The sequence below is a fragment of the Paroedura picta genome, chromosome 6, assembly GCF_049243985.1.
Source record: "Paroedura picta isolate Pp20150507F chromosome 6, Ppicta_v3.0, whole genome shotgun sequence".
Taxonomy (NCBI): Eukaryota; Metazoa; Chordata; class Lepidosauria; order Squamata; family Gekkonidae; genus Paroedura; species Paroedura picta.
In genome coordinates this window covers 36,303,831-36,317,620 of record NC_135374.1, presented here as the reverse complement: position 1 = coordinate 36,317,620, position 13,790 = coordinate 36,303,831, and the positions used below count along the sequence as shown (strand labels likewise).

The window sequence follows — 13,790 nt, the reverse complement described above, 5'->3', positions numbered from 1 at the left end:
ATTCATCCCTGTCAGGCAACCCCACTGCCTAAGCACATGGACTCTTCATTTGTCAATTGGTGCAGTTGCTCATGCTTCTAAGTCAAGTTATGTTACTGTTGCCTATAAATTGAAATACTTTTTATGTTCCATTCTCAATTGTTAGATTGTTATAATGTATGTTTTATTCTGTTTTATTAGTTCCATGTACGCTGCCCTGACACATCACAATGAGGGGTGGTATATAAGCTAAATAAATAAATAATGCAAAACTAACAAAACAGACTACAAAAAGAATGCCAGAAGTTCTGTAGAATAAAATGGATTTTCGTTGTCCCCTAAAAAAAGCCATTAAGAAGGAGCTGGTCTTCCAGTACATTCCAGAATATTATAGCCTACAAAAGGCACCACTGTCTGGACCTGCATATGTTAAAAGGTTTATGGCATGGGTGTCAAACATATGTCCTGTGAACTGGAACCAGTATTTATGTGGCTTTTATCTGAGCCACAAGCAAATTTATGCCAGATAATGCTGGACATTATCCCAGTATTCTGGGGATTCCCAACCAGGTGTCATTTCCCCTCCTGTTTTAATGGACTCAGCCACAAGCTAGAAAATGAGACGCTTCCATTGCTCCCCCTTTCCCCTCCCAAACATAAACTCTTTTGTAGTTTCCACCCCTGGGAGGAGGCAGAACCTGCATGCCTACTCCCACATTAAACCACAATCTGTCTCGTCCCCCCGCTCCCATCCTCCTTGAACCCAACTTTTAACAGAGACAGTGAGGTCACTTCCAGTGACATGCAACTTCTGGGGGGCATGGCAGGGAGGTGTGCCCAGCCGACATAACTTCTGGGTTCCTAGAAGCCTGAAAAATTATTTCAGGGATTTGTGTATACTGTTGCAATGCCTAATGAATAATAGGTAGTGGAAGTGAGAGGGTGGGCATCAGGGAGACAGTTTGAGGAAGTATTGTAAGAGAATGTTTAAAGCTTGTTTGTGTATTGAGTAAAATATAATACTGTGTTCAGACTTGCCTCTGTCCTGTATAAAGTTTAGATCTCCTGTACTTGACAATACAGTTTGTGGCATTCATGACCGAGCCTGACAATATGACGTTCATGTTGGATTCAACCTTATAACAAATTAGTACAACCAGAGGGCTTATGGGACTCCACCTATCAGCTCTGTAAACAGTCTTCTCTTAAAATATTTTTCCTAGTAGCTGCTAGGATCCATGGCCACAGGCGATTCCTAACACAACCTCTTTCCAAATTCTTTATTCCTCCATATGTGCACAAACATGGTTCAAATTAGTAAATAAAAATCTGTACCAGTAATGATCTGGCCTATTAGATTTTATCAAGGGGTTACAGAATGTTTTAATATATTTCCAGGTCTTTCAACATTGCTGCAGTTCACTTAGTTTGAAAACGTGAATGCTGCTTTCATAATGCGGTTGCTCAGTGTTTAGAGCCTTTAGCTTTTCTAAGCTGGCGAAAAGGCTTGCTTGACATTACTCAGTCTGATGGCTAAGCCTTAATGCATATTGTGCTTTCTTCAATGCACATTTTAATACTTTTAAAAAATACTAATGCAGTCACTGGTGCTGTCTTTTCAAAACAAAAGATGGTTGGGATCTCAAGTAGAGATAGGCATGAACTGGTCATGAGCCAAAATGCAACATAAAGTTAGCTTAGCTTGTGCCTTCCCTGAACATTTTCCAGACTTGTGTTGGGGCCATTTAAACCTAACAGCTGAGTAGTGCAGATCTTTTCATCAGATGTTAGGTTTAAATGGCTGCAAGCCCTTTAACCCATCTGTTTTACTTCCCTTCACTTTTAAGCAGGGGGAGCAAAATGGCTCACAGTCATTTCAGCTTTATAACTTTTTTTCTGGTTCTCAAATGTTGAAAAACTGTGTGATATATCCCACATAACAAAGAAAATACTAGAACCTGAATTTCTTTGCCAACATTTCTTAGCACTCAGAGAAATTAACTGTGTCCACATTAGGGATGGGCATCAGCATAAGAATTCTATTGCGGTTCAGGGTGGTCCCCAAACCAAAACTGGAATAGAACTAAGCTAGAATTTCCTGAGGCGACCAGGTGACATCCCCCCAAGTTGTACCCAGGAGAAAGGGGGGAGAATCACTCAGGAAGCATTAAATGGCTAGCAGCCATTTAACCATCTATTTTGATGCCCCATGCTTTGAAGTGGGTGGGAGCAAATCAGATGAGTTTAATGGCTTGCAGCCATTCCACCCTAACAGAGAAGCGGGTGCACCTGACAGCTGTTAAGCTGAAATAAACTGTGAGCCATTTCACTGGGTTAAATAGATGGGTTAGAAGAAGAAGAAGACTTGGTTCTTATATGCTGCTTTTCTCTACCCAAAGGAGTCTCAAAGCAGTTTACTTTTGCCTTCCCTTTCCTCTCCTCACAGCAGACACCCTGTGAGGTAGCTGAGGCTGAGAGAGCCCTGATATTATTGCTCAGTAAGAATAGCTTTATCAGTGCTCTGGCCAGCCCAAGGTCACCCAGCTGGTGGCATGTGGAGGAGTGCGGAATCAAACCCAGCTTGCCAGATTAGAAGTCCACACTCCTAACCACTACATCAAGTTGGCTTGAAGCTCAGCAGATAAATTTAAATAATCTGATGACATACTCAGTGAAGGAGACCAAGACATTGGACTTACCTGGAGGTTTCTTCAAAGTGTTGAAATCATCCATTCTCCTTCAGTGGGGGAAGTCCTCCACACTGGTTAGGTCACGCCTCCAACTGCTCCTTGCAGGGTAATGCAAATTAGCAAGCCTTCTGGGATCATGGTAGGCTGACCCCTCCAGTCCTGTTGCCCTGCAAGCTCCGAGCAGGATCTTAGAAGCTGAGCTCCTTGATCTGCAAAACAAAAAGCAAACAGAATATGCAAAATACCTCCGCTAAGAGGAAAACAGCCTTGGGGGCAGAATCTAGAAGGAAGGAAAGGTCAAATCAATTGGAGGTGAAAGAGGCTGCAAAAGCCCAGAAACGGTCGGCTATGCTGAATTCAGGGAAGCAGCTTTCATCTTCTCCAGCTCCGTCTGCATGCTTGCAGCCGGAGAATTCCCTCACCCCCGTTCTGGCTGAGCGGGGAGGGGAAGAAATGGCCCGGTCGGAGGCGACCGCATCTCCTCTGCCTGAGAGACGCGACGCCCCCGGGCAGAATACAGCCGCACCCGGGACAAGCACTGAGAGATTACAAGAGCAGGCTGGTAATGTGTTTGTAACAGGAACTGTGGCTGGGCTGGGAGGTGGGGCAGTGGGCCCCCTCTTTCTACAAACCTCCCTTGCTAGAGCAGAAAATGTGATGGCTGCAGATAACACCAGCACACCGGTTTTCCCCGCCTTTTTAGCACCCTCACTGGCAGAGTGGGGGGGGGGGGAAATGGCAGACTTTGTGGATTCCACAGTCATTAGCTGCTCCTCCACAAGCCCAGACTACAGCCAGGGTGCAAGAAAAGTCCCTCCCACCCTCCCAAAATAGACGGAGGGAGTCCAGTTCCTCCCCATGCCCAAGTGAAGATACGGATTCCTCATCCACTAGAGGGAGCAGGGGATCCAGAAAGAGAAAAAGATCCTCTTTAAGATCTAGGAGCCTCTTCCTCTAGCAGGAGACCAAAGAGACTTCACACAAGGGACAGACATACCTTTCAACATTCAGAGGCAGAAAGGGAGGATCTTCAGTCAGCAGCTACATCAGTTACAGTGGCTTCAGACAAAGAGGATGGGGAATGGTCAGGGACAGATTCTGACTGCAAAGAAGTCTCCTCCAGACTTTTTCAAGCAGAACATTTTCAAAGACTTTTAAAAAAGGTCACTAAAAGTCTCAATTATGAGGAGGAGACTGTGACCAGTTCTGCTTCAGGAAAAACCAGGAGATCAGCTAACTTGGATGCAAGAGGTTTCAAGAAACCCCCCAATAAGCTGACAGTATGCCCATTTGCTGATGACTTTGAAGATGTCATGAGAGCTGAATGGGCAATTCCTGGTAGTGGGATGTCCTTGCATTCTGTAGCCAAAAGATTTTATATGCTTCCAGATGAAACCATGCAGGATCTAAAAATACCACTGGTCGATGCTCCTGTAGTGGCTATGTTATCAGGAGCAGTACTAACCAAAGATGGAGATAACGTCCTAAGGGATCCGGTAGACAGAAAAAATGAGACTGTGTTAAAGAAAGCTCATGAAGCCAACTCCTTAGCTATCAGGGCAGATGCAGTTCTTTCTAATTTCGCCAGAGCGGCAGTAGTCTGGACTGATGACTTGTTGCAAGATCCAGAGCCAGACCCCCTAAGGTTGAGAAGGGCTCTTTTAAAGATCAAAAGAGCCTGCCAGTTTGCTGCAGATGCCTCACAAGATGCATTGCAGTTCTCTGCCAGGGCACAGGGGGCCAATATAGTAGCCAGGCGTAATCTCTGGCTTAAACACTGGAAAGTGGATACCCTATCAAAATCTAATCTGGCAACGGAAAATTTTTCAGGCAGACTTCTTTTTGGGGAAGGTGCGCTAGACAAAGTCTTAGTAGAGACCAAAGAGAAGAAAAAAGCTATGCCATCAACTTCTCAGAAGGACAAGGAATTCAAAAAGAAATCCTTTCAGTCCTTTCGTTCGTACAAGTCTCAAAGTTCCCAGAGAGATAGTTTCAGAGGAAGACGTTCCTTTCCATACCAGTCTAGATACCAGAGGCCCCAGTATCAACCCAACAAACAAAGGGATGGAAATACAGCATCCAAAAAATCTTCAGCATGACGCCAGAATAGGAGGCCGGCTTCAGAATTTTCTTCCTGCATGGCAGCAGTCCACTTCAGACAAGTGGGTCCTGTCAGTTGTGGAGCACGGCTACAAGATACAGTTTGTTCAGACACCTCCCCACAAATTTGTGTCGTCCCCTTTACCGAAAGAGGAAGTGAAAGCTTCTTTAGTACAGGAAGCTATTCAACATTTACTGGACATTGGGGCGATAGAGGAAGTTCCAACATCTCAGAGGGGCAAGGGCGTATATTCTATACTGTTCATTGTGCCCAAGAAGTCAGGAGAATGGAGGGCAATTCTGAACTTAAAGGAACTGAACCTATTTGTCAGAAAACAGAAGTTCAGAATGGAGTCCCTTCGTTCCATTCTACAGGCACTTCAGGTCAACGACTTCATGGCTTCTTTAGACTTGAAAGAAGCCTACCTACACATTCCAATACATCAAACTTCCAGACAATTCCTCAGATTTGCCTTCAGGAACAAGCATTACCAATACAAGGCATTACCCTTTGGCCTCTCCTCCTCTCCAAGAGTTTTTACCAAGGTGATGGTGACTTTGGTTGCAGTTCTTCGACAAAGAGCTGTTCACATTTATCCGTATTTGGACGACGTTTTGCTGAGAGGGGAGAGCCTCAGGGAAACCCAGAAGAGTGTAGAGGTTACAGTACGCACACTTCAAGAACATGGGTTCTTGATCAACTTTCAGAAAAGCAATCTGACACCATCCAGAGAGCTGATTCACTTAGGCACTCTGATCAACACCAAACAAGCCAGAGTATTCCTGACTCCAGACAGGGTGAGGAAGGTGAAGGATATGGTATCAAAGGTTTGCAAGACAAAAAAAGTGGACTTGATGCTCTTGGCACAACTGCTAGGCCTCTTGATAGCAACCATAGAAACAGTTCCCTGGGCAAGGTTACACCTCAGACCACTACAATGGACATTACTGACTTTTCAACGTCAGATCATCAAGAAAAGACACAAAGTGATCTTCATCTCAGAGAGACTGAAAAAGGATTTAAACTGGTGGCGCTCAAAGGCAAACCTGATCAAGGGAGTGAAATATATTCAGCCAGTGCCAATCATTGTGACCACAGATGCGAGTCTCAGAGGTTGGGGAGCGCACTGCAGAAACTGGATGGTCCAGGGAAAGTGGACAAAAACAGAGTCCACCTACAGCATAAATCTGTTGGAGTTAAGGGCCATCAGATTGGCGCTGGTAGCTTTTCAGGATCTACTCCAGGACCAGTATGTCCTAATCAAAACAGACAATGTGACAGCCAAGGCACATGTGAACCGACAAGGGGGCACAAGAGCGTTGATGCTACACAAGGAGGCAGTGATGGTATGCCAGTGGGCAGAAAGCCATGTCCAAGGAGTGAAGGCTCAGCATCTTCAAGGCACCTAGAATGTGATGGCGGATTGGCTGAGCCGCAAGGATGTGGATCCGACAGAGTGGTCAATCAACAATCAAGTGTTCCAGCAGATCATCCTTCGCTTTGGAAATCCAATAATGGATCTGTTTGCCACAGCAAAAAACAAGAAAGTGAACAGATTCATGTCCAGGTTTCCGGAAAAAGGGTCAGAAGGCATAGACGCTCTTCTCCAGAACTGGCCGAAGGGGCTTCTCTATGTGTTTCCCCCAACTCATCTATTGAACAAAGTGTTGAACAAAATCAGAGAGGATCAGGCAACTGTAATACTATTGGCACCCTGGTGGCCAAGGAGACCATGGTTCTCGGACTTAATACAACTATCAGTAGAGAAACCATGGACCTTGCCAGTGACTCCAGATCTGTTAAGCCAGGGGCCACTTTGGCACCCAGATCCTCAGTGGTTAAAAATGACGGCATGGAAATTGGTAGGGAAGCGCTAGTAGAGTCTGGCATTCCCAAAGAGATTGTGGATGTAATGTTTCATGCTAGGCGTCCAGCAACCAGGAGAATATATAATTATACCTGGCTGGCTTTTAAAAAATGGGCACGGAACCGCAATTTGGACCCTATGAAGCCATCTTACAAAGATATCTTGGCATTCTTACATGAGGGTAGAAGTAAAGGGTTAAGGCCTAATACGCTGCGACGTCAGGTGTCAGCCTTAGCAGCGGTGTTGGAGTTCAAAGGTCTAAAAGGCCTTGCAAACAATAAACTGATCAGAAAATATCTCAAAGGGGCGGCCCAATTAGCAACACCTGTCCAACATAGGTTTCCGACATGGAACCTCTCAAGGGTGCTTCAGGTGCTTACGAGACGTCCATTTGAACCCCTAAAGTCGATAGAATTAAAGTACTTGTCTTGGAAAGTGGCCCTTTTGATTGCGATTACAACAGCAAGAAGGGTGTCTGAACTGGGTGCCCTATCAATTGCCAAAGATCTATGTATATTCCGTAAACGGTCTGTTTTGTTACGTACAGATCCTTCCTTTGTGCCAAAAGTCAATTCAGGGTTTCATTTGAACCAACAAATAGTGATTCCATCATTTTTTCCAAACCCTTCAGGGGAAACGGAAAAGAACTGGCACAAATTAGATGTCAGAAGGGCACTGAGATGTTATATCAAAAGGACTCAGGCCTTTAGATTAACAGAGGCCTTATTTGTGGCTTACGGCACAACAAACATAGGTAATAAGGTATCAAAGTCTACAGTGAGCAATTGGATAAGACTGTGTATCAAGCAGGCTTATGATTCACAAGGGTTGAGTTGTCCAAAGAATATCACGGCGCACTCAACCAGAGCTGCAGCCACCTCGGCAGCCTTTAGAACCAGAGCCTTGATTGAGGAGATTTGTAGGACAGCTACATGGTCCTCCTTTACTACTTTTGTGAGGCATTACAAAATTGAGGCTCAGGAGGAGGAATTGGTAACCTTTGGCAGACGAGTCTTGAAACAGGTGGCAGGTTGAATCTGTAAGACGTATATACATAAGCCCACCCTATTTAGCTTGGTTACATAACCAGTGTGGAGGACTTCCCCCACTGAAGGAGAACGAAACATTGGCCTACCTGAAGGTTTCTTCTCTTCAGTGGGGCGAAGTCCTCCAATATATTTACCCTCCTCAATGGGTTGTGTTACAAAACTGGTGAAAAGCAGATATGTTATGAAAAGTTGGTTTTCATGTTAATATTGCTGTTCATGTTTAAGTTCAATAATTAAAGAAGTTAAATGATTCATAAAGTTGGTTGGATAAGAACATTATTGGTGGGAGCTTGGCTATTCCAGGCCTGGAGGGGTCAGCCTACCATGATCCCAGAAGGCTTGCTAATTTGCATTACCCTGCAAGGAGCAGTTGGAGGCGTGACCTAACCAGTGTGGAGGACTTCGCCCCACTGAAGAGAAGAAACCTTCAGGTAGGCCAATGTTTCGTTTCCCACCACAAAGAGTGGGAAATCAAGGTCGAAATCCATTACAGAGCTGAGTTATACAGTGATTTGAAGGGTCAGCCTTTATGTGATCAAGAAGAATCGTATGTAAATTTGCTTAGCCCTGCCTGAAACAAGAGGAAACATGGCCTAAACAGTTTGGATGATGTTGCCCACTGAACAGAAGAGACCCTCAGATAAGCTCAGCATCTTGCTCCCCAAAATAAAAGCCAGAATCAAGAAAACAATCCATGTAATATTTGTTATTAATATCGGTCCACTGAAATGTTGTAGTGGACAAATTTGAGTTCACCAGGAATCTTTTATTCAAAAGTAGTTTTGGGGAAGAAGAATGCCTTAGAGTTTCTCTTGGGGGGAGGAGGGGATATCTAGCCTAAAGAGTTCTGGTGAACTTGAGATCTTGCACACTGTTGTATCATTCGGTTTAGTTCTAACTAACATGTATTGCATGAATTGTGATCATATTAGTCTCCCATTATGAAGTCTTATATGCAGCTTTTGGTATTGTTTGCAAGAAATAGGAGGAGGCTTATGGAAGGCTTATTGTATGTAAACATTTACCATGGATGGGCATTGCACAGTTGCTGAAATCTCCAATGAAATAACCCATATGTCAGTAGCTTGTTTATTTTTGCTCTGATTCTTTATATAAGAGCAGTATGTTGTTTAAACAGGATGCAGCCTAATTGATGAGATATTTCCTGTCCCTTTTTTGTGGTTTGTTGAGAATGGGTGGGGAAACTGATCAGAGATAATGGTGAACTGGCTAGTTCACCTGTTTTAAGGTGTGCATAGGGAGGGGGGAAATCTGTAAATATTCTATTATTGGAGCCTTAATATTATTGTTGGCCTATGACTTAAGATATGAGTGTTGTGAGAAATTGAACTGGGGATAGTATATATTTGTAATAATGTTCAAAATGATGAGCAAGGAGGTCCAGAAATTAAAGTGGGTGTTGGTCTTGAAATGATATGACCAAATATGTTATTTTACAAGCAATACAGTGGACCCAAGGGATATCCATGCTGATCCCAGACTTGATCCAGAGACTTGAGTCTGTGTATACACAATCCAATCTTGGGATAATATCTGTCTGATGAAATTATAATGGAGGATACTGAGCTAAATTTGATCATTATTGAACCCATGAACAGAAGGAAGAAAATGGGGATGCAGGCCAGATTAAGTAATGTAATAAAATTAAATCAATATTTGAGGAATCTAGTTAGATCTGAGAAATCATACAAATACAAACTGGGAAATGAGCAAATTGGGCAGTTCTCAGTGCAAACTATTTTTCTTAGGCTAGAAGGATCTACCTGTGGCTAGTCTAAACGGAGCCTTCCTGTGATGGGGCGTCTGCAAGAAGGAAGATCTAGGATAGGTATTTGAGGTTCTGCTAAGCAGGACTGGAAGGCAGAGCTATGTCAAGGAAAGATGGGACAGGAAATAGAAAGGTAATGAATATTAGTGAAAGGGAAGAGGGAGAGGAAAAGATGCATATGTTGAATTCAGAGTGAAGAAATTTGTATGTTGCTTGATGTCGCATGAACATGTTCTTGGAGTGGTACGGAAATAATTCAGGTAAAATGGGAAATGCTCCTGTTGTGGTGGTCGAGGGATAACTTTGGATTGTGACTGGACCTCACTTGTCAATCTTGGGGGTCTGTATTGTGGACCTTTCTGATGTGTCCTGGATAATGCTGATTTGTCACATGGGGGTCAGGAAGCAATTTTCTTCCAGGCCAGATTCTCTATTAATCTATGACAATTGAATAAGTGCTGAATTGTGATGAGAAATTTGTTTAGGTTGAAATTGAACATAGAGAGCTGAGGGGGCGGGAATATTAATCAACAAATATTCCCTAAATCATTACTGAATAAATGCCCTATGTGTACATACTACTAAGTTTTGTTATACTTTTTGACTACTGGGGTTTTAAATTTCAGGTCCCAATCTCCTTTAATAAACATATTTCTTTTGGCACACCTTGAGTATTGTTTCATTTTTATTTATAGGCGAAATCTCACCAAGCTGTCCCTCATCTTTAGTCACATGCTTGCCGAAATCAAGGCAGTCTTCCCTAATGGCCAGTTCCAGGGTGACAACTTTCGTATTACAAAAGCTGATGCTGCAGAATTCTGGAAGAAATTCTTTGGAGATAAGTAAGTATCATTTTGCTGTTATGGAGTCTATCAATAGAAATTGGACAAAGTTGTGAGCCAGTGATGAGGTGGATTGCTTTCAGCTTCAAAGTTTTCATAAATGTCTGACAATATTTCATTATTAAAATACTATAGCAACCAGACATTTGAGGACAGGGCCATGAGAAATTAGGGATGGCCCCAGACTAAAAAAAATCAGTTCAGAGTGGCCTCTGAATTGAGCCAAAAATGCCCTGAACTGAATCAGCCAGCTTGCAGTCCCCTTTCTCCTGGCGTTGACTTTCCGTGGCTGGGAGAAAGATGAAGGGGGGGGGGGAGTAGTGGTCCAGGAAGGGACTGGTGCACCCATCAGTGGTAAGGCTGAAATGTGGTAAGGCTGAAATGGCTGGCAGACATTTCACCAGTCCATTTCACTTCCCCCAGCTTGGAAGCTGGGGAAAGAAGCCAACCAGAAAAATGGCTCGCAGCCATTTAACCCTAACAGCAGAGTAGGTGTGTCTGTCAGCTGTTAGGATGAAATTACTAACTCCCATTTCACTTCTCCATTTTACTTTGAAGTGTGTGTGTGTGTGTGTGTGGGGGGGGTGAAATTGACTGGTTAAATTACTCATAACTATTTAAGTATCACAGTTCAGCCACAAACCTACACTTATCACTGTTTGGTTTAAATGGCTCAAACAGCTAAATGTTCAGGGAAGGCTTCTTGTTCAGGGAATCACATCACAACCAAGTTCATGCTGAATTTTGGCTTGTGAACTAGCTTGTGCCCATACCTATGAGAAATGAGTGTTGCTTCAGTAAAAAGCCATAGCCTGGATAGTCAGTAATACATAATCACAAACTTTTCTGTTCGCTCCTTCAATTAACAGAGTTAAATTTCTAAAATCATTATTATTGACAACATCTTTGGTTAGAATCGTAGAATCATAGAGTTGGAAGGGGCCATTCAGACCATCTATTCCAACCCGCTGTTCAATTCAGGATCAGCCTAAAGCACCTGGGATAAGTATCTATCCAACCTCTGCTTGCAGACTGCCAGGGAGGGAGAGCTCACCACCTCCTTAGGCAGCTGACTCCAGTGCTGAACTACTCTGACTGTGAAAAAAAAAATTCTGGTATTTAGCCAATATCTTTGCACATGTAGTTTAAATAAACCCATTACTGTGGGTCCTATTCTCTGCTACCAACAGGAAACTTTCCCTGTCCTCCTCTAAGTGGCAACCTTTCAAATACTTAAAGCCAACAATCATGTCCCCTCTCAACCTCCTGTCTTCAAGCTGATAGTTTTAGATATTGTCAAATCAGAAAAGTAATTTGGCTTTCCTGAACTTAATTCTATTTAGAAATAAAATGTTGTAGGTAGATCCAGCTGAACCCTGGGAACAGGATTCCACAGTGTCCTTTTTATCCCTTTCTTATCCCAATTTGAATGTATATCATGGGTACAAGCAACACAACAGGGCATTATAAGAATGGGTGGGTCTGTACATACATCATGCTTTCCATATTTACATCTAGTCCTGCATTGGTGTACCATGCAAGTTAAGCCTTCTCTACACATGTGGGTACTACTTCAGAATTCAGCTAGGAAGAGACACCTTTTTGACATTTACTAAAACTAACATTTATTCCATTATAATTTTTGTGAGTCAGCACTCACTTCATTAAAAAATGTTATGCAGATGAAAAATTAGTGTATCCTAGACCTAGCCCAGCCCTTCACGTTGGGTAAGTTTTTTGCCAGTCAGTCAGTCAGACGTTTTTTGCTTATAAGGAATCGTATAACAACTAAGGTCAAGTAAGAAATTACATTTTTTTTAATTTCCCCACATTCTTAATTCCTTATAAGTTTTTTGCTTATAAGGAATTAAGAATGTGGGGAAATTTGAAAAAAAATGTAATTTCTTACTTGACCTTAGTGGTGAAACAATCGTCTACTTTAGTTTTTACATACATTTTGTTGTATCTGTAATCCAAGTGAGTAGCATGGTTTTCTTAAACTTTGTGGGACTGCTCGTACTGAACTGAACTTTACATCTGTAAATGAATAGAAGTGATTTTGGTTTCACAAAGTATTACAGTGATTATTGTCATTAGCACAGCTAAAGGAACCAGAAAAATATGGAGAGGACAGATATTCGTTACCTTTAATCTTAACAGCTGGTTTCTGAGGCATTGTAACTTTCATCTGGGAAACAAACAGGGATGATTATTATCATTGTGCTTTCTTAAAATTTATTTGAGGCATCGTGACTTGCTTGTAATTGAAGATGGTAGATTGATACTAGTCTCTAGCAAGCGAATGTCACCAATCTTTGCAAGTTATCACTGGAAAAAAAGATGTAATTGTCTTCAGGAAACTATTAGATATGTAGTAGCATTTACAAAATATTAGGGAGCCGAAGTTCATGCACTAGAATATAATTTTCTAGTTAACGAAATGTCTGAAACCAATTTATATAAATTGCCATTTAATCTCCTGAGTTTATACTTGGCAACATGCCTTGGGTCATGTCTTTTCAATCAGTGCTTTTTATGACAAATTAACCTATAAATGGTTCTGTGTATTCCATTTTGTAACGAATAAACAATAGTAATAGTGTCTGGTCTTATCAAAATTAACTCTTGAGTTAAGGCCCTTCATGGTCTGGGACCGACATATCTGTGGGACTGCCTGTTGCCCTATCCCCCCCCCCCCCGGAAGGCCTTGCACTCTGCAGGTACCAACTTGCTGGTCATTCCCAGAGAAGCTCTCCTAGTCTCATCCAGGTCCAGGGCCTTTTCGGTCCTGGCCCCCACCTGTGGAATGAGCTCCCAGAGGAGCTATGGGCTCTGCAGGAGATTTCAGTGTTCCACATGGCCTGTATGACGGAGCTCTTCTGCCAGCTCTATGGCTGAGACCAGGGCAGGGAGTAATTGATGGGCTCCCCATAATGAAGATCTACCACCATTCTTTTGGAACAGCTTTAATAGTCGCCAGCTGTTTCATGATTGATCCCTTTGGGCAGGCGTATCAGTATGGGATGAGTTTTTATTTAACACCACATAATATTATATTTTGATGTGTTTTAATGGGGGCTTTTAATTGGGATTTTATGTATGGGAATTGTTCATAACCTACCATGAGCTGGCTTGCTGGGTGTGGAGGGTAATAAATCCAAATAATAATAATTCATCTTGCTGTGCAGGCCCACATTGGGACAGTGCACATGCAGGCCTGCTGTGGAAATAAGTTTTCCAGCTAAGTTTCTTGACACAGGAGAAAAATAAGCAAATGAGGAGCTCGCAGTCCAGTCTAGTACATCCAAAATATATTGATAGATTATAGTTCTTAGCATATTTCGCAATGAATATACTGGTATCCAAATAGAATGTTTTTATTAAAATACAACTTTGTTCCATAAAAATGCATTGGAAACATTTATGACTTGATATACATGTGTTCTATGAAATATAATAGCTTCCGTATTTTG

General features: G+C 42.5%; 1 protein-coding gene across 5 annotated transcripts in view; it reads left to right on the top strand.

Annotated features, from left to right (window-relative positions):
- CBLB (Cbl proto-oncogene B) overlaps nucleotides 1-13,790 on the top strand; it is a 78,792-nt gene that overhangs the window by 19,993 nt on the left and 45,009 nt on the right. For all 5 annotated transcript variants that reach the window (XM_077342132.1, XM_077342134.1, XM_077342133.1 and 2 more), the window contains one exon: nucleotides 10,171-10,317. In XM_077342132.1, coding sequence (XP_077198247.1) covers nucleotides 10,171-10,317 — 147 coding nt within the window. The remainder of the gene's footprint in view (nucleotides 1-10,170; nucleotides 10,318-13,790) is intronic.